The sequence below is a fragment of the Salvelinus alpinus genome, chromosome 23 (assembly GCF_045679555.1).
Source record: "Salvelinus alpinus chromosome 23, SLU_Salpinus.1, whole genome shotgun sequence".
Lineage (NCBI taxonomy): Eukaryota > Metazoa > Chordata > Actinopteri > Salmoniformes > Salmonidae > Salvelinus > Salvelinus alpinus.
Window position 1 is genome coordinate 12,336,002 of NC_092108.1, and position 22,099 is coordinate 12,358,100.

Here is a 22,099-nt window from a genome sequence, read left to right on the forward strand (position 1 = left end):
CTGAGAGAGGAGCAGGAGGGGGAAGCATCTTCATGTTGGCTGAGAGAGGAGCAGGAGGGGGAAGCATCTTCATGTTGGCTGAGAGAGGAGCAGGAGGGGGAAGCATCTTCCATGTTTGCTGAGAGAGGAGCAGGAGGGGGAAGCATCTTCATGTTGGCTGAGAGAGGAGCAGGAGGGGGAAGCATCTTCCATGTTTGCTGAGAGAGGAGCAGGAGGGGGAAGCATCTTCCTGTTGGCTGAGAGAGGAGCAGGAGGGGGAAGCATCTTCCATGTTTGCTGAGAGAGGAGCAGGAGGGGGAAGCATCTTCCTGTTGGCTGAGAGAGGAGCAGGAGGGGGAAGCATCTTCCATGTTTGCTGAGAGAGGAGCAGGAGGGAGAAGCATCTTCCTGTTGGCTGAGAGAGGAGCAGGAGGGGGAAGCATCTTCCATGTTGGCTGAGAGAGGAGCAGGAGGAAGAAGCATCTTCCATGTTGGCTGAGAGAGGAGCAGGAGGGGGAAGCATCTTCCATGTTTGCTGAGAGAGGAGCAGGAGGGGGAAGCATCTTCCATGTTGGCTGCTAAGAGTCTCAACTTGGGTTTATTAGTTGTGTGTAATAAGTCCTTGTCTTACAGGGTTTGGTTGGCGGGAGATGGATTCTGAGGCGTGAATGACTTCGGGCTAGAGGGGGGTGAGTTGGACCGGTCTCTCCTGGGTTGGGTTGAGAGCTCTGCATAGTCATGGTGGTGATGGTGTTCAGAGAGGAGGCCTGGGTTGGAGTCATTACAGCACAACGTTACGAAGCATTGGACAAGTTTCTTATTGGACAAGTTCACGTAGTCCCTCTCCGTTTCATCCCGTTAGCGTTTCGTTCCTAGTGAACATCACCTCCCGTCTCTACCAGTGTAGGGTGAAGTTGCACCTAGACGCTGATCTTGGGTCAGTCTAGCACCTCCTCCACTAAGGTTATGATTGGGTGGGAAGGGAAACTGATCCTAGATCTGTACCCAGGGGAAAGGTCACCCCTCTGGTGTCTACCTAAAGATGCCCTCGTACTCCAGCAGGATGAGATCTACTATCTGGTTCTGATAGACCATGTGGACCGCCATGTTCAACGTCTCTGTCTCGGGTCTGAGGAGGGTGGGGCCGAACACTATGGCCACGCTCTGGGTCGTCATACGGTTCTCCTCGCCGTGGTCAATCACCCTGCGGACAGAGAGAGGGGCATTATAGCTAACAGCTATATCATTAGAAATGTAGCATCATATAGCTAAAACTCAATCACCCTACGGACAGAAAGAGACGCATTATAGCTAACAGCTATATCATTATTAATGTAGCATCATATAGCTAAAACTCAATCACCCTGCGGACAGAGAGAGGGGCAGTAAAGCTAACAGCTATATCATTATAGATGTAGCATCATATAGCTAAAACTCAATCACCCTGCGGACAGAGAGAGGGGCAGTAAAGCTAACAGCTATATCATTATAGATGTAGCATCATATAGCTAAAACTCAATCACCCTACGGACAGAGAGAGACGCATTATAGCTAACAGCTATATCATTATTAATGTAGCATCATATAGCTAAAACTCAATCACCCTACGGACAGAGATAGGGGCAGTAAAGCTAACAGCTATATCATTATAGATGTAGCATCATATAGCTAAAACTCAATCACCCTACGGACAGAGATAGGGGCAGTAAAGCTAACAGCTATATCATTATAGATGTAGCATCATATAGCTAAAACTCAATCACCCTACGGACAGAGAGAGACGCATTATAGCTAACAGCTATATCATTATTAATGTAGCATCATATAGCTAAAACTCAATCACCCTGCGGAGAGAGAACAAGTTTGTATTTATTCATTTAACCAGGCAGGTCAATTAAGAACAACTTCATATTTACATTGAGAGCAAGAGGCTATAGCATTGAACTTTACATAATTATATTGGGAAAACATGGGAACTTGGGGAAAGTTAACAGGATTTTGCAACCCAGTGGATCAATATGAATGAGGCTAACACAATGAGATGATATAGTCATTTAGTTAACTGTGCAGGTTGACTAACCTCCTGAGGTGTTTGAAGAGGACCTGCATAGTGTCCTGGTTGGGTTTTGGCAGCTGTTTGACCCGCTCCTTGATGGCCTGGACACGCTGCTTGTAGTCTGGGATCTCTGTTGAGCAGACAGAAATACTGCATACTGTAGCAAAACGTTTTGCAACCGATAACGAAAATAAGCTTCTCTCATTGGACAACTTCAGCTTGTCTCTTCCTGTTTAGCAGGAAGAACAACAACAGGCTTCACATTCAAACAACACACTGGGCCATTCCCATTTCCTAATCTTTAATGTGATGTAGCGCCACCCAATGGATAAATATAACATTTACTACATTCAGTAGTACAGAAGTAAAAATATAGATGGACGCTAATACAACATGATGTAAAGAATTCAACTATTAGAATGGAGTAGCCAGGATGTGTATTTGTTGTTGTTATTGTACTCATAATAAAACCAATGGGATTATTATGTGCTCACTGATGGAGTTGACAAAGTCATGGAATAATCCATATGTGAAGAGGGGTTCAGGCAGCTCTCTGAAGAACATCTTCAACGCTCCTGTAATCACATGGATATCCTCCCACTTCCCTTCGTCCAGGTTCACCTTCTCATCTACACACACACACACACACACACACACACACACACACACACACACACACACACACACACACACACACACACACACACACACACACACACACACACACACACACACACACACACACACACACACACACACACACACACACAGGGTTATTCAGTGTACTACAGGTCCGTGCATACACAGGCTGTCATTATACAGAGAGAGGGGACAGTAGCAGTGGTACCTACCATTGATCAAATCAAAGTTTATTTGTCACGTGAGCTGAATACATCACCTTACAGTGAAATGCTTACTTAAAAGCCCTAACCATCAGTGCAATTGTAAAGTAATAAATACGTATAAGGAAAACAACAGATAAACAAAGAAATAAAACAAAAAAAGACTAACACAGGGGGGGGGGGGGGGGAACAATGTAAATAGTAAATAGTCCAGGTAGCCATTTCATTACCTGTTCAGGAGTCATATGGCTCATGGCCACAGACCTGAGTGCTATGGGTCTGTAGTCATTTTGGCAGGTTATCTTAGTGTTCTTGGGCACAGGGACTATGGTGGTCTGCTTGAAACATGTTGCTATTACAGACTCAATCAGGGACATGTTGAAAATGTCAGTGAAGACACCTCGCAGTTGGTCAGCAAATGCCCAGATCACATGTCCTGGTAATCCGTCAGGCCCAGCGGCCTTGTGAATGTTGACCTGTTTAAAGGTCTTACTCACGTCGGCTACGGAGAATGTGATCACAGAGTCGTACGGAACAGCTGATGCTCTCATGCATGCCTCAGTGTTGCTTTCCTCGAAGCGAGCATAGATGTGATTTAGCTCGTCTGGTAGGCTTGTGTCACTGGGCAAATCGTGGCTGTTCTTCCCTTTGTAATGTAATAGTTTGCAGGCTCTGCCATATAAGACGAGCGTTGGAGCCGGTGTAGTACGATTCAATCTTAGTCCTGTATTGGCGTTTTGCCTGTTTGATGGTTTGTCAGAGGGCAGAGCAGGATTTCTTATAAGCTTCTGGGTTAGAGTCCCGCACCTTGAAAGTGGCAGCTCTGCCCTTTAGCTCAGTGCGAATGTCACCTGTAATCCATGGCTTCTGGTTGGGGTATGTACGTACAGTCACTGTGGGGACGACGTCCTCGATGCACTTATTGATAAAGCCAGTGACTGATGTGGTGTACACCTCAATGCCATCGGAAGAATACCGGAACATATTCCAGTCTGTGCTAGCAAAGCAGTCCTGTAGTTTAGCATCTGCTTCATCTGACCACTTTTTTATAGACCGAGTCACTGGTGCTTCCTGCTTTAATTTTTGCTTGTAAGCAGGAATCAGGAGGATAGAATTATGGTCAGATTTGCCAAATGGAGGGCAAGGGAGAGCTTTGTACAAGTCTCTGTGTGTGGAGTACAGGTGATCTAGAATTATTTCCCCACAGGTTGCGCATTTAACATGCTGATACAAATGAGGTAAAACTGATTTAAGTTTCCCTGCATTAAAGTCCTCGGCCACTAGGAGCGCCGCCTCTGGGTGAGCGGTTTCCTATATGCTTATTTCTTATACAGCTGACTGAGTGCGGTCTTAGTGCCAGCATCCGTCTGTGGTGGTAAATAAACAGCCATGAAAAATACAGATGAAAACTGTCTTGGCAAATAGTGTGGTCTACAGCTAATCATGAAATACTACTTCAGGCGGGCAAAATCTAAGGTAGGATACTTGTGATCGTACCTCGTCTAATTTATTCTCCAATGATTGTACGTTGGCAAGTAATACTGATGGTAAAGGCAGATTTCCCACTCGCCGTCGGTGGATCCTTACGAGGCACCCAGTCCTGTGTCCTCTGTACCTGCGTCACCCAGTCCTGTGTCTTCTGTACCTGCGTCTCTTTCTCTTGCCAATGACGGGGATTTCGGCCTTGTCGGGTGTCTGAAATACATCCTGTGCGTTCTGCTTGTTGAAGAAAAAGTCTTTGTCTAATCCAAGGTGATTGATCGTTGTCCTGTCCTGATATCCAGAAGCTCTTTTTTGGCGTTAAGACATGGTGGCAGAAACATTATGTACAAAATAAGAAATAACGCGAAAAAAACACATAATAACACAATTGGTTAGGGGCCCGTAAAACTGCTGCCATTTTCTATTGACAGTGACGAGAGAAAGAGTGAAGAGAGAGGACAGTAGCAGTAGTACCTACCATGATTGACAGTGAAGAGAGGACAGTAGCACCTACCATGATTGACAGTGAAGAGAGAGGAGGACAGTGGTAGCAGTAGAACCTACCATGATTGACAGTGAAGAGAGAGGACAGTAGCACCTACCATGATTGACAGCGAAGCGTAGTTTCTGGATGACAGCCAAGTTCCCACTCACTCTGTACAGCCCGTCCACATTCAGAGCTTCAGACAGAGGAACACAGAAGAACATGCACCATCACACAACCATTCACAGTTTTATATAGGAGATTGACGGTCTGATACCCTTACATATTTAGTTACTGTTTTTCATAGGACATGTGGTCCAAGATGGCGTAGCAGTCAGACTTCTTTTTGTCGTCGTCTTGTCGTGTCCCATGTATATATCTTTTTTCTTCGCATTATTTTTGACATTTTTCTTAAACACAACTTCAACATACTCTCCTGCAATCCGCCTCATCCAATGTGGTATGGATCTGCTATTTCTTTACTTCTGAACCGGAACCCCAACAGAAGCTATTTTTCTCCATATCTCCGGATTCCTACCGCAAGCTCTGCACCTTTTCACCTGGATCATCGCAGCTGCTATCTGAGTGGCCACTCCTGGCTAACGTCTCTGTCCCGAAGCAAGAACCAATTAGCCTGGAGCTAGCCTTGCTAGACCCATCTTCCGGGTAGCCGAAGAGGTCCATCAGCCACTCCTTGGGCTACAATACCTATTTTGCCATTCAGCCTGGACCCCCGCCAACCCATCACGACTGAACTACCGACGTAATTTGCCCGAGGGGGTTTATCAACTGGCTCCTCCGTCGCGACGTCCCCTGAATGCCCATCTGCTAGCCGCGGCCCACTAGCTGTCTAGAGCATATCGGACTGTTAGCTTAAGAGGCCCATCGGACAAATTCTTTGGCCAATATACCTATTCTGCCAATTGGCTTGGACCTTTTTACCACACGGAGCCCTGCTGATCCATGACGACTGGTCTGCAGACATGACAGCACGAGGGGGCTACAAATGACTTTCTTCTGACGCGATGTCCCTCTAAGGCTCTTCTGCTAGATTGCTAGCTCCGGCCCGCTAGCTGCCTGAATCGCCATGTCTCTGGCCCGAGCCACTCACTGGACCCCTATGATCACTCGGCTACGCATGCCTCTCCCTAATGTCAATATGCCTGGTCCATTGCTGTCTTGGTTAGTAATTATTGCCTTATTTCACTGTAGAGCCTCTAGCCCTGCTCAATACGCCTTAGTTAACTCTTTAGTTCCACATCCCACACATGCGGTGACCTCACCTGAATTAAATTATGTTTCTAGGGACATTATCTCTCTCTTCGTCACTCTACTGTATTCACATCCTACCATACCTTTGTCTGTACATTATGCCTTGAGTCTATTCTACCGTGCCCAGAAACCTGCTCCTTTTACTCTCTGTTCCGAACGTACTAGACGACCAGTTCTTATAGCCTTTAGCTGTACCCTTATCCTACTCCTCCTCCATTCCTCTGGTGATGTGGAGGTTAATCCAGGCCCTGCAGTGCCTAGCTCCACTCCCATTCCCCAGGCGCTCTCATTTGTTGACTTCTGTAACCGTAAAAGCCTTGGTTTCATGCATGTTAACATTAGAAGCCTCCTCCCTAAGTTTGTTTTATTCACTGCCTTAGCACACTCTGCCAACCCGGATGTCCTAGCTGTGTCTGAATCCTGGCTTAGGAAGACCACCAAAAACCCAGAAATGTCCATCCCTAACTATAACATTTTCCGACAAGATAGAACTTCCAAAGAGGGCGGAGTTGCAATCTACTGCAGAGATAGCTTGCAGAGTTCTGTCTTACTATCCAGGTCTGTGCCCAAACAATTTGAGCTCCTACTTTTAAAAATTCACCTTTCCAGAAACAAGTCTCTCACCATTGCCACTTGCTATAGACCACCCTCTGCCCCCAGCTGTGCCCTGGACACCATATGTGAATTGATTGCCCCCCATCTTTCTTCAGAGCTCCTGCTGTTAGGTGACCTAAACTGGGACATGCTTAACACCCCGGCCGTCCTACAATCTAAACTTGATGCCCTCAATCTCACTCAAATTATCAATGAACCTACCAGGTACAATCGCAAATCCGTAAACACGGGCACCCTCATAGATATCATCATAACCAACCTGCCCTCCAAATACACCTCTGCTGTCTTCAACCAGGTTCTCAGAGATCACTGCCTCATTGCCTGCGTCCGTAACGGGTCTGCGGTCAAACGACCACCGCTCATCACTGTCAAACGCTCCCTAAAACACTTCAGCGAGCAGGCCTTTCTAACCGACCTGGCCCGGGTACCCTGGAAGGACATTGACCTCATTCCAGCAGTAGAGGATGCCTGGTTATTCTTTAAAAGTGCTTTCCTCACCATCTTAAATAAGCATGGCCCATTCAAAAAATGTACAACCAGGAACAGATATAGCCCCTGGTTCACTCCAGACCTGACTGCCCTGGACCAGCACAAAAACATCCTCTGGCGTACTGCATTAGCATCGAATAGCCCCCGCGATATGCAACTTTTCAGGGAAGTTAGGAACCAATATACACAGGCAGTTAGGAAAGCAAAAGCTAGCTTTTCCAAACAGAAATGTGCAAACAGAACGTTCTGGAACACTGTAAAGTCCATGGAGAATAAGAGCACCTCCTCCCAGCTGCCCACTACACTGAGGCTAGGAAACACTGTCACCACCGATAAATCCACGATAATTGAGAATTTCAATAAGCATTTTTCTACGGCTTGATGTAGCCCTTGCCCCCACACCATTGTTACAATGAGAGACAACTGAGTCATTCAACTCACCACTGTTACAATGAGAGACAACTGAGTCATTCAACTCACCACTGTTACAATGAGACACAACTGAGCCATTCAACTCACCACTGTTACAATGAGAGACAACTGAGTCCTTCAACTCACCACTGTTACAATGACAGACAACTGAGCCATTCAACTCACCACTGTTACAATGAGACACAACTGAGCCAGACACATGCAGACAGGAGGAGCACACCTACCGCTGTTCTCCACGTGGTCGATGCACATCGTGACGAAGCTTGGCACGGACGTGTTCTCTCTCTGACAGAGGTCACTCAGACTGCAGCCAAACACCTGGTCTAAGACACACAGACACCAATAGGGTTATAATTACAGAGGTCCTAAGTACTCCGCTACTGAAAAACAACAGGCCCTTTTCTGCTAACCGTCTGCTAACCGTCTGCTAACCGTCTGGTAACCGTCTGCTAACCGTCTGGTAACCGTCTGCTAACCGTCTGGTAACTGTCCAGGTTTCCCAGAAATCCAGGATGGAAGCTTCTAGATGTTCTGTTTATTTCCTCTTCCAGCCTGGATTTGAAAAACCTGGGGATTCTTGGAAAGTTATCACAGTTCCCCAACCCTACTGCTCTTTGTAATACCTTTGATGTAGCCCTTGTCTCTGACTGTCTGCAGAGTGGGTCTGCGTGTCAGGAACTTCTTCAGCTTGATTCTGGTCTTCTTGTTGTCCGAGGCGTCCATACTGGTGGAACTCTTCATGGCTACAGACCAATGACAACGGGAGACTTAACACCCTGACACACATAGGGACAGTTTCCTGGACACAATTCAAGCCTAGTCCCGGACTAAACATCTGTTTTTCTAGAGGTTCTCCATTGAGTGATGTTTTAGTCCTGGACTGCTGACCTATAATGATGAACAGAAACATCTTTAGTAGACAAAGAGAAGTGGTCTCAGACAGACGTGATGCTCTGACCTCGGCTCTTCTTCGAGTCTCTGTGCTCTTTCTCCTTGTCTTGTTTCTCCGCTCCAGGAGACTCTGGCATGTCCTCCTCTATGGCTTCATCTGACTCCCAGGCCTACAGTAAGGCAGGTAACACACACACACACACACACACACACACACACACACACACATACACACAGACACACAGACATACAGACAGACACACACAGACGCACAAGGGGGCAGTCAGGAACACACAGAAACAGGTAGGCTACCTTTGGACTGGCCCAATGACTAAACATGACAACTCTGCCACTTAGTGGATAGATGTGGAACTGCGGTACAAATCAGACAAGTGTGTGTGTCTGTGTGTGTGTGTGTGTGTGTGTGTGTGTCCAGACTCACGTGTGTGCTGATTGTGTCCATCAGTGCCCTGTACCAGTCATTGATGACGCCGTCGTTCTCTGACTGGATCAGCAGCTCTGTACTCTGATGGGTTTTCACCTGTAAAGAGACCAATAAGTTTTATTTTTTATTGAATATTTAAAACATACAATCTACTTGTAGTGAAGCCGCTCAACAACTACGTCACATTAGTCATCTAACAGACTCCCATCCAGAGCGAAACACAGAAGCAACCAAGGTCAACGCCCAGCTCAAGGGCACGTCGACAGATCTCCCACAAGTTAAAAAACGGGGACCCGAACCAGCAATCCATCAGCCACCGGCCCAAGCTCCCAACCGCCAGGCCACCAACCCTCTAAGACCCTCCCCACAGTTCCCCTAGAGCTGCCCCTCAACCATCCAAAATCCCCCCCAGTTCCCAAAGAGCTGCCACTCAACCATCCAAAATCCCCCCCAGTTCCCAAAGAACTGCCCCTCACCATCCAAGACCCTCCCCACAGTTCCCCGAGAGCTGCCCCTCAACCATCCAAGACCCTCCCCACAGTTCCCCTAGAGCTGCCCCTCAACCATCCGAGACCCTCCACACAGTTCCACGAGAGCTGCCCCTCAACCATCCAAGACCCCCCCATAGTTCCCAAAGAGCTGCCCCTCAACCATCCAAGAACCCCCCCACAGTTCCCCTAGAGCTGCCCCTCAACCATCCAAGACCCCTCCATAGTTCCCCTAGAGCTGCCCCTCAACCATCCAAGACCCCCCAATAGTTCCCCTAGAGCTGCCCCTCAACCATCCAAGACCCCCCAATAGTTCCCCTAGAGCTGCCCCTCAACCATCCAAGTACCCCCCCCCCCCACAGTTCCCCTAGAGCTGCCCCTCAACCATCCAAGATCCCCCCCACAGTTCCCAAAGAGCTGCCCCTCAACCATCCAAGACCCCTCCCACAGTTCCCCTAGAGCTGCCCCTCAACCATCCAAGACCCCCCCCCACAGTTCCACCAAAGATCTGCCCCTCAACCATCCAAGACCCCCCCCCCACAGTTCCCCGAGAGCTGCCCCTCAACCATCCAAGAACCCCCCCCCACAGTTCCCCTAGAGCTGCCCCTCAACCATCCAAGAACCCCCCCACAGTTCCCCTAGAGCTGCCCCTCAACCATCCAAGATCCCCCCAACAGTTCCCCTAGAGCTGCCCCTCAATCATCCAAGATCCCCACAGTTCCCCTAGAGCTGCCCCTCAACCATCCAAGATCCCCCCCAGTTCCCCTAGAGCTGCCCCTCAATCATCCAAGATCCCCACAGTTCCCCTAGAGCTGCCCCTCAATCATCCAAGATCCCCACAGTTCCCCTAGAGCTGCCCCTCAACCATCCAAGATCCCCACAGTTCCCCTAGAGCTGCCCCTCAACCATCCAAGATCCTCCCCCAGTTCCCCTAGAGCTGCCCCTCAATCATCCAAGATCCCCACAGTTCCCCTAGAGCTGCCCCTCAACCATCCAAGATCCCCCCACAGTTCCCCTAGAGCTGCCCCTCAACCATCCGAGACCCCCCCACAGGTCCCAGAGAGCTGCCCCTCAACCACCCGAGGCCCCCACAACAACCAACAAAATGGAAAAAAGAGAAAGACAAAGGAAAACCGAAAACAACAAAGCAAAAAACTAAAAGACATCAAGGACAACAAAAACCATATCAGCAAGGCCAACTGAATATGTTGAGTGCACGTATGGCACTATTTACTAGGGATGCACGATATATCGGTGAACATATCGGTATCGGCCCGATGTCTAGTTTAACGCCGATGTGAAAAACTGATGTCAAAGCTGACGTGCACACCTATATAACTACATGACGTAATGACGCCACATAAGATTTTGCGCTACACGTGCAACACAGCATTCCTAACCTAGCCCACAATGTCTGCTGTGTGGATCGAGCAGCCAACAAGTCGAGCAGTCATTTGAAAGAGTAAGAAAATTTCAGCGAGACAATTCATAGGCAAAATCCATTAACACCAAGATAATGGATTTCATTGCCCTTGACAATGAACCGTTCTCTGTCGTGGGTGATGTTGGCTTTGATGACTGATTCGAGCACCAGTATACACTAACGTTACCAAGTGCGCTATTGTTCAGATGTTGCCCTACCGGAGTTACACAGTAATAGCGTCACTGCTATTAGCTTCACGACCTACTATGGAACGTTGTTTGGGTCTTTGCGTGTCAAAAAAGATACGTCAAATAACACTATTTGACGCGTTAACTAAGTTTTTAATTTGGCACATCAAATTATAGAATGTTGTGTGTTCTGAATTTGCATGTGCAAGCCAAGCGCCACCACTACTATCAGTAGCACTGTCAAAGCTGTACAAAAAAGTCTGCAAACAAGCAAACACCGGCCACGAACGATGTGTTTACAATACAGCGTTGGTAATAAAGCATTATTTGTTCGACCGCAACTTCTGGGGTAGCTAGCTAGCTTTAGTTTGGTACCTAGCTTGCACCAATACAACCAGCCTGAAAACAATGACCAGTAGAAACCTCAGTCATTTTCACTATTCTTAGCAATGATTTAGGAATCTTTGTAAGTAAGTATTAACTAGGAACCCACTTGTCGTTCGCCTATTGAAATTGAACTTCAGTTCATGAAAATAAATAGCTAGCCAGCTACTTCACCCTGTTGCCCAAAGCTAAAGTTATAAGCAGCCAGCTAGCTTCATCTGGCTAGTGATGCCCGACCAGACCTGGTTATGTGTTGTGAAGCTAGCCACAATAAGGATTAGGCACAATAGTGGAATTCGCGGTTTGCCTTCAAAATAAAAGTACATCTTTGAAAGTGATGCAGGAGGTTACAATTGGTGGAATCATGCCATATTTAGACTAGATAATGTTAAACAAGGTTGGCATGTGAAGCAATGAAATGGGGCATCAGTCTACTCAGTGACACCCGCAGAACACAGCTGTGAAGAGTTTACGCAAACATTAGCGTTGTAGCTCTTATCGCGGGACTGTGACTGTGTGAAATCACCTCCCCAGTCAGCCTTTTGTGTGTATTGACATTCATATTGCACTGTACAGCTTTACCTAAGGTTTTGGGATCAATGAAATGGGGTATCAGTCTACTCAATACACAATATATTTTTTCCCAACGTCCTACTCAGAGTTTATCAGACTCCAAAACATCTGTTACGTTCCCCAGTTTCTGTGTTGTAGTTTGTATTTGAGTGTGTGTTTCAGGAGATGGCTTCCTGAAATTCTCCCCAAGCAGCTGATTGGTCCGCCCCAATTGATGATTGGAGAGCTGACCCCGCCCCCTCGTCAAGACGCAGCTGTCTCTAATTACCATTGCCACCTGAAGCTATAAAAGCCAGTGTTCTGTTGTTCAGAAGAGGGAGATCATAGGCAGGCTGAGATCATTGCTGGAGAGATTGAATGTGATATAGATCATTGCTGAGAGAGGTTGATGGCTGAGGGTTATAGCATGTCGGTCGTTGGTATGTACTGTGTTAGTTGTTGCTGGGAGCAGTTGGTATGTACTGTGTTAGTTGTTGCTGGGAGCAGTTGGTATGTACTGTGTTAGTTGTTGCTGGGAGCAGTTGGTATGTACTGTGTTAGTTTGTTGCATTATCAGATAGAGCTTATTTGATGTCCTTGGTTTCTTAGTTTGAGTAATTGTTTGATATTCTGTTTCATTTGTTCCCAGGGGGGAAGGTGAAGGCACCTAGGGAGTGCTTAGGCAAGAGGCCCGCGGGCATACATATACCCGTAGTATATTCACAGTCTAGGCACACTAGTTAAGACCTGGGCCGACCACCTCCTGTATTTTGGTTAGGGCACCAGGTGGTGCTAAGATAGGTAAGTAGTGGGTAGGCAGGTTAGATAGGAGAGGGGGGGGGGGGCTTTGACATTTACTTTCTTTGCTTTGGTTCCGTCCAGCCCCTTTTCCCCATTATTACCGTGTGATGGAATAAATTCCTAGTAAACGGTCAATTCTGCCTTTTGTCGTCCTTTCTCGCACCTACAGTCCATACCTCTTTCACTTCACGGAGAGTAGAGTTGTAGCAGGGTGTTGCGTTGCCTCTTCATAGAGGCGTGCGTAACACATCTACGCAGTATTGTTTTTCCTCTGGAATAGTGTTCAATACACAAAGGTCCGCAATAAGAGCTACGATGCTAATGTTCTCTGGGTGTCACTGAGGAGACTGATACCCCATGTCATTGATCCACAATCCGTAGGTAAGCCTGTACAGTGAAATAAGTATGCCCCCAATGCAACTCTAAAGTATCATACATCCAATGTGATTTCAACAGATTATTGTCTTTTGTTGATTTTATATAACATTCCAACCTCGTTTAGCATGATCTATTTAATTATGGCATAATTATACTATTTGCATCACACATCATGTTGATTATATTTTACTGGTAATGGGGACATATGTCAACAAAATAACTTTTTGGTCAGTGTAGTGTGTGTGTGCGTAAACTATATTTAACTAGGCAAGTCAGTTAAGAACAAATTCTTATTTACAATGACGGCCTACCCCGGCCAAACCTGGACGACGCTGGGCCGCCCTATGGGACTCCAAATTACGTCCAGATGTGATACAGCCTGGATTCGAACCAGGGACTGTAGTGACACCTCTTGCACTGAGATGCAGTGCCTTAGACCGCTGCGTCCATGTGTGTGTGTGTGTGTTAACTACTTAACTGTACTAGAATGCTTAAAAGACCACCAAAATGTTAAATATTGGTTATCGGTATCAGTTTTTTGGGGGGGGCAAGGAAAATATTGGATATCGATATCGGACAAAAACAGCACGACAACAGCCTCTACAACCACTGTGATTATTATTTGACCCTGCTGGTCATCTCTGAACGTTTGAACATCTTGAAGAACAATCTGGCCTTAATGGCCATGTACTGTTATAATCTCCACCCGACACAGCCAGAGAGGACTGAGAGCCCAGAGCCTGGTTCCTCTCTAGATTCCTGCCTTTCTAGGGAGTTTTTCCTAGCCACCGTGCTTCTACATCTGCATTGCTTGCTGTTTGGGGTTTTAGGCTGGGTTTCTGTACAGCACTTTGTGACATCAGCTGATGTAAAAAGAGCTTTAGAAATAAATGTGGTTTGATTTTCACATTCTACACTCATAGTGCTATGGCTGTATGTGTCTGAAGCAGCGTTGTGGCCCTGAAAGAACTGGGGACATATGAATGTTTTGTAGTGTCAGAGCCCTCTCACCTCAATGACATGCTTCTTGCTGGACTTGTCCTTGGAAGCCCATTCTATAGATCCTCCTCTCAGGTCCACAGTGAACTCTGGTTTAGACTGGCTTCCTCCAAACTATGGGGAGAGAGCAGAAACACACACACACACACACACGACAATGGATCTTGTCAAACCCACTGTCAACCCAGAGGGTTGTTGGTGAGGTATCAGCACACTGTTATGTGTTAGAGAGTCACCCACTAGACTACAGCTGAATCACTTGGTTCGGTCTATAGGCTTGTGTCCCATATGGCACCCTATTCCCTATATAGTGCACTACTTTTGACCTGAGCCTTACGGGGTAGTATAGTAGTGCACAATATAGGGAATAGGGTGCCATAAGGGACACAAGCCTATGAAACCCACTTCCTACATGGAACCCACTGACTTGACTGTCTGACCCCTCCCACTTTAAGGATCCCAACCTACAGTAGTGTCTGACCTACCCCCTCCCTCTTCAAGGATGCCAACCTAAAGTAGTGTCTGACCTACCCCCTCCCTCTTCAAGGATGGGGGAGAGGAGGGATGGGGGGAGAGGAGGGATGGGGGAGAGGGGGGATAGGAGGGATAGGGGAGATAGGAGGGATGTGGGAGAGGAGGGATGGGGAGAGGAGGGATGGGGTGAGAGGAGGGATGAGTCGGAGTCAGAGTCTTCTCTGGTCTCTCCTCCAACCGTTATGGGGTCTGAGACGCCGAAGCCTCCCACTATTAGCTCTGACAAATTGAACACCCTAGTCATTGGCAACTCCATTACCCGCAGTATTAGACTTAAAACTAATCATCCAGCGATCATACACTGCTTACCAGGGGGCAGGGCAACCGACGTTAAGGCTAATCTGAAGATGGTGCTGGCTAAAGCTAAAACTGGCGAGTGTAGAGAGTATAGGGATATTGTTATCCACGTCGGCCCCAACGATGTTAGGATGAAACAGTCAGAAGTCACCAAGCGCAACATAGCTTCAGCGTGTAAATCAGCTAGAAAGATGTGTCGGCATTGAGTAATTGTCTTTGCCCTCCTCCCAGTTAGGGGGAGTGATGAGCTCTACAGCAGAGTGTCACAACTCAATCGCTGATTGAAAACTGTTTTCTGCCCCTCCCAAAAGATAGAATGTGTAGATTGGCCCTCTTTCTGTGACTCACCCACAAACAGGACCAAGCCTGGCCTGCTGAGGAGTGACGGACTCCATCCTAGCTGGAGGGGTGCTCTCATCTTATCTACGAACATAGACAGGGCTCTAACTCCCCTAGGTCCACAATGAGCCTGCCAGCTTAGTGGAGTCTGCCACTAGCACAGTCAGTGTAGTCAGCTCAGCTATCCCCATTGAGACTGTGTCTGTGCCTCGACCTAGGTTGGGCAAAACTAAACATGGCGGTGTTCGCCTTAGCAATCTCACTGGAATAAAGACCTCCTCCATTCCTGTCATTATTGAAAGAGATCGTGATACCTCACATCTCAAAATAGGGCTACTTAATGTTAGATCCCTCACTTCCAAGGCAGTTATAGTCAATGAACTAATCACTGATCATAATCTTGATGTGATTGTCCTGACTGAAACATGGCTTAAGCCTGATGAATTTACTGTGTTAAATGAGGCCTCACCTCCTGGTTACACTAGTAAACACATCCCCCGTGCATCCCGCAAAGGCGGAGGTGTTGCTAACATTTACGATAGCATATTTCAATTTACAAAAAAAAAAGATTGTGTTTTCGTCTTTTGAGCTTCCAGTCATGAAATCTATGCAGCCTACCCAATCACTTTTTATAGCTACTGTTAACAGGCCTTCAAAAGCGTTCCTCACTGAGTTCCCTGAATTCCTATTGGACCTTGTAGTCATGGCAGATAATATTCACATTTTTGGTGACTTTTCACATGGAAAAAAATTCACATGGAAAAGTCCACAGACCCACTCCAAAAGGCTTTAGGAGCCATCATCGACTCAGTGGGTTTTGTCCAACATGTCTCTGGACCTACTCACTGTCACAGTCATACTCTGGACCTAGTTTTGTCCCATGGAATAAATATTGTGGATCTTAATGTTTTTCCTCATAATCCTGGACTATCGGACCACCATTTTATTATGTTTGCAATAGCAACAAATAATCTGCTCAGATCCCAACCAAGGATCATCAAAAGTCGTGCTATAAATTCTCAGACAACCCAAAGATTCATATATGCCCTTACAGACTCTCTCCACCTACCCAAGGACGTCAGAGGACAAAAATCAGTTAACCACCTAACTGAGGAACTCAATTTAACCTTGCGCAATACCCTAGATTCAGTCGCACCCATAAAAACAAAACATTTGTCATAAGAAACTAGCTCCCTGGTATAAAATCTGAAATACCAGAGCCCTGAAGTATACCAGAGCCCTGAAGCAAGCTTCCAGAAAATTGGAACGGAAATGGTGCTACACCAAACTGGAAGTCTTCAGACTAGCTTGGAAAGACAGTACCGTGCAGTATCGAAGAGCCCTCACTGCTGCTCGATCATCATATTTTTACAACTTGAGGAGAATAAGAACAATCCCAAATGTATTTTTGATACTGTCGCAAAGCTAACTAAAAAAAAAGCAGCATTCCCCGAGAGGATAGCTTTCACTTCAGCAGTGATTAATTAATTAACGTCTTTGAGGAAAAGATCATGATCATTAGAAAGCAAATTACGGACTCCTCTTTAACTTCTTATGGCTGCAGGGGCAGTATTGAGTAGCTTGGATGAAAGGTGCCCTGAGTAAACGGCCTGCTCCTCAGTCCCAGTTACTAATATATGCATATTATTATTAGTATTGGATAGAAAACACTCTGAAGTTTCTAAAACTGTTTGAATTATGTCTGTGAGTATAACAGAACTCATATGGCAGGCAAAAAACAGAGAAAAAATCCAAACAGGAAGTGAGAATTCTGAGGCTGGTCGATGTTAAACTCATCGCCTATTCAATTCCCTGTAATATATGGATCTGTTTGCACTTCATACGCCTTCCACTAGATGTCAACAGTCGGTAGAACGTTGAATGAAGTTTATACTGTGTTGTGGGGCCGGATGAGAGGGGAATGAGTCAGTGGTCTGGCAGATTGCCAGTTCCTGGTCACGCGCATTCCTCATGATATCAATAACTTCTACAGACAGAAGGGATGCTCTGGTTGGAACATTATTGGATATATATGATAACAACATTCTGAAGATTGATTCTCTACTTAGTTTGACCAGTTTACTCGACTTGTAATATAACTTTTTGAAGTTTTCGTCCGACGTTTGCCTGCATCTGCGCCAGCGTTTGGACACGTGTACTACACATGCTAGCAAAAGTAGCTACTTGGACATAAGTAATGGACATTATCAAACAAAACAACAATTTATTGTGGAACTAGGATTCCTGGGAGTGCATTCTGATGAAGATGATCAAAGGTAAGGGAATATTTATGATGTAATTTCGTATTTCTGTTGACTCCAACATGGCGGAGAAATGTTGTTAAATCTGAGCGCCGTCTCAGATTATTGCATGGTGTGCTTTTTACGTAAAGTTTTTTTGAAATCTGACACAGCGGTTGCATTATTAAGAACAAGTGTATCTTTAATTCTATGTAAAACATGTATCTTTCATCAAAGTTTATGATGAGTATTTCTGTTATTTGACGTGGCTCTCTGCAATTTCTCTGGATATTTTGGAGGCATTTCTGAACATGGCGCCAAAGTAAACCGAGATTTGTGGATATAAATATGCACATTATCGAACAAAACATAAATGTATTGTGTAACATGATGTCCTATGAGTGTCATCTGATGAAGATCATCAAATGTTAGTGATTCATTTTATCTCTATTTCTGCTTTTTGTGACTATCGTTCGCTGGAAAAATGGCTGTGCTTATTGTGGTTTGGTGTGACCTAACATAATCGTTTGTAGTGCTTTTGCTGAAAAGCATATTTGAAATCGGACACTTTGGTGGGATTAACAACAAGATTACCTTTCAAATGGTATAAGACACATGTATGTTTGAGGAATTTTAATTATGAGATTTCTGTTTTTTGAATTTGGCGCCCTGCACTTTCACTGACTGTTGTCATATCATCCCATTAACGGGATTGCAGCCATAAGAAGTTAAATCTGCGCATTTCTCCAAAGCTCAGTTGTCCTGAGTCTGCACAACACTGCCAGGACCTAGGATCAAGGGAGACACGTTTTTTAATACTATATCTCTTGACACATTTATGAAAATAGTCTTGGCCTCTAAACCTTCAAGCTGCATACTGGACCCTATTCCAACTAAACTACTGAAAGAGTTGCTTCCTGTGCTTGGCCCTCCTATGTTGAATATAATAAACGGCTCTCTATCCACCGGATGTGTACCAAACTCACTAAAAGTTGCAGTAACCAAGCCTCAAACCTTGACCCAGAAAATATCAAAAACTAAAAATCGGCCTATATCGAATCGCCCATTCCTCTCAAAAAATAAATAAAATTGCCTTCCTGAAGACAAATAATGTATACGAAACGCTTTAGTCTGGTTTTAGACCCCTTCATAGCACTGAGACTGCACTCGTGAAGGTGGTAAATTACCTTTTAATGGTGTCAGACCAAGGCTCTGCATCTGTCCTCGTGCTCCATTCATTTTTAGAGATTGTAAACCCAAATTGGTCAACATGGGCAAGTTCAGGCCTGGTTTAGATCTTATCTGTCGGAAAGATATCAGCTTGTCTCTGTGGATGGTTTGTCTTCTGACAAATCAACTATACATTTCGGTGTTCCTCAAGGTTTCGTTTTAGGACCACTATTGTTTTCACTATATATTTTACCTCTTGGTGATGTCATTCGGAAACATAATGTTAACTTTCACTGCTATGCGGATGTCACACAGCTGTACATTTCGATGAAACGTGGTGAAGCCCCAAAATTGCCCTCCCTGGAAGCCTGTGTTTCAGACATAAGGAAGTGGATGGCGGAAAATGTTTTACTTTTAAACTCGGACAAAACAGAGATGCTAGTTCTAGGTTCCAAGAAACAAAGATCTTCTGTTGGATCTGATAACTAATCTTGATGATTGTACAGTCGTCTCAAATAAAACTGTGAAGGACCTCGGCGTTACTCTGGACCCTGATCTCTCTTTTGACGAACATATCAAGAATATTTCAAGGACAGCTTTTTTTCATCTCCGTAACATTGCAAAAATCAGAAAATTTCTGTCAAAAAATGATGCAGAAAAATGAATCCATGCTTTTGTCACTTCTAGATTAGACTAATGCAATGCTCTACTTTCCGGCTACCCGGATAAAGCACGAAATAAACTTCAGTTAATGCTAAACACGGCTGCTAGAATCTTGACTAGAACATTTGATCATATTACTCCAGTGCTAGCCTCCCTACACTGGCTTCCTGTTAAGGCTAGGGCTGATTTCAAGGTTTTACTGCTAACCTACAAAGCATTACATGGGCTTGCTCCTACCCATCTTTCCGATTAGGTCCTGCCGTACATACCTACACGGCTTTCTCCTACAGAACTCCATTTTTATGGAATGGTCTGCCTACCCATGTGAGAGACGCAGACTCGGTCTCAACCTTTAAGTCTTTATTGAAGACTCATCTCTTCAGTAGGTCCTATGATTGAGTGTAGTGTGGCCCAGGGGTGTGAAGGTGAACAGAAAGGCACTGTAGCGACGAACCGCCCTTGCTGTCTCTGCCTGGCCGGTTCCCCTCTCTCCACTGGGATTCTCTACCTCTAACCCTATTACGGGGGCTGAGTCACTGGCTTACTGGTGCTCTTCCATGCCATCCCTAGGAGGGGTGCGTCACTTGAGTGGGTTGATACTCGCTCGGCCTTGCCTCAGGATGGTAAGTTGGTGGTTGGAGATATCCCTCCAGTGGTGTGGGGGCTGTGCTTTGGCAAAGCGGGTGGGGGTTATATCCTGCCTGTTTGGCCCTGTCCGCGGGTATCGTCGGACGGGGCCCACAGTGTCTCCCGACCCCTCTTGTCTCAGCCTCCAGTATTTATGTTGCAATAGTTTATGTGTCGGGGGGCTAGGGTCAGTCTGTTATATCTGAGTATTTCTCCTGTCTTATCCGGTGTCCTGTGTGAATTTAAGTATGCTCTCTCTAATTCTCTTTCTTTCTTTCTCTCTCTCGGAGGACCTGAGCCCTAGGACTATGCCTCAGGACTAGGACTACCTGGCATGATGACTCCTTGCTGTCCCCAGTCCACCTGGTCGTGCTGCTGCTCCAGTTTCAACTGTTCAGCCTGCGGCTATGGAACCCTGACCTGTTCACCGGACGTGCTACCTGTCCCAGACCTGCTGTTTTCAACTCTCTAGAGACCGCAGGAGCGGTAGAGATACTCTGAATGATCGGCTATGAAAAGCCAACTGACATTTACTCCCGAGGTGCTGACCTGTTGCACCCTCGACAACCACTGTGATTATTATTATCTGACCCTGCTGGTCATCTATGAACGTTTGAACATCTTGGACATGTTCTGTTATTATCTCCACCCAGCACTCAGAGCCTGGTTCCTCTCGAGGTTTCTTCCTAGGTTCCTGCCTTTCTAGGGAGTTTTTCCTAGCCACCGTGCTTCTACATCTGAATTGCTTGCTGTTTGGGGTTTTAGGCTGTGTTTCTGTACAGCACTTTGTGACATCGGCTGATGTAAAAAGTGCTTTATAAATATATTTGATTGATTGATTGATGGGGGGAGGAGGGATGGAGGATAGGAGGGATGGAGGAGGAGAGATTGAGGAGAGGAGGGGCACCACTCAACCAGCTGGTCCCGCCCCCTGGCCTTTAGCGAATAGCAGACACCACTCACCCAGCTGGTCCCACCCCCCTGGCCTTTAGCAAATAGCAGACACCACTCACCCAGCTGGTCCCACCCCCCTGGCCTTTAGCAAATAGCAGACACCACTCACCCAGCTGGTCCCACCCCCCTGGCCTTTAGCGAATATCAGCGAGGAGCCCTGGAGAACCGTCCAGGACGACGTCCAGTTCTTCCTGTAAACAGAAATAAATAACACACAGACATAAATAACACACAGACATAAATAACACACAGACATAAATAACACACAGGCATAAATAACACACAGACACAAATAACACACAGACACAAATAACAGATTAATAACATACAGGCATAAATAACACACAGAAATAAATAACACACAGACATAAATAACACACAGACATAAATAACACACAGACACAAATAACACACAGACACAAATAACAGATTAATAACATACAGGCATAAATAACACACAGAAATAAATAACACACAGACATAAATAACACACAGAAATAAATAACACACAGACACAAATAACACACAGACACAAATAACACACAGACACAAATAACACACAGACATAAATAACAGACAAATAACATACAGACATAAATAACATACAGACATAAATAACAGACAAATAACATAGACATAAATAATATACAAACATAAATAACATACAGACATAAATAACATACAAATAACATAGACATAAATAACAGACATAAATAACATAGACATAAATAACATACAGACATAAATAACATACAGACATAAATAACAGACAAATAACATAGACATAAATAACAGACATAAATAACATAGACATAAATAACATACAGACATAAATAACATACAGACATAAATAACAGACAAATAACATAGACATAAATAATATACAAACATAAATAACATACAGACATAAATAACATACAAATAACATAGACATAAATAACAGACATAAATAACATAGACATAAATAACATAGACATAGCTCCATAAGTCATCTCACATCATGTTGAATCAACTACCACTTCCTATACAGCCGGTCCGATATCACTCCCTACCCATTCCCTAGGCCATAACCCTT

General features: G+C 45.5%; 1 protein-coding gene across 6 annotated transcripts in view; it reads right to left on the minus strand.

Moving 5' to 3' along the window:
• Positions 1-793: 793 nt before the first annotated feature.
• LOC139550248 (rho GTPase-activating protein 12-like) overlaps positions 794-22,099 on the minus strand; it is a 100,952-nt gene continuing 79,646 nt past the window's right edge. For all 6 annotated transcript variants that reach the window (XM_071361002.1, XM_071361001.1, XM_071361000.1 and 3 more), the window contains 10 exons: positions 21,134-21,215; positions 14,213-14,314; positions 8,985-9,083; positions 8,610-8,712; positions 8,275-8,394; positions 7,876-7,974; positions 4,962-5,039; positions 2,530-2,664; positions 2,060-2,165; positions 794-1,183 (listed from right to left, as the gene is read on the minus strand). In XM_071361002.1, coding sequence (XP_071217103.1) covers positions 1,012-1,183; positions 2,060-2,165; positions 2,530-2,664; positions 4,962-5,039; positions 7,876-7,974; positions 8,275-8,394; positions 8,610-8,712; positions 8,985-9,083; positions 14,213-14,314; positions 21,134-21,215 — 1,096 coding nt within the window. In that variant the 3' untranslated portion in view covers positions 794-1,011. The remainder of the gene's footprint in view (positions 1,184-2,059; positions 2,166-2,529; positions 2,665-4,961; positions 5,040-7,875; positions 7,975-8,274; positions 8,395-8,609; positions 8,713-8,984; positions 9,084-14,212; positions 14,315-21,133; positions 21,216-22,099) is intronic.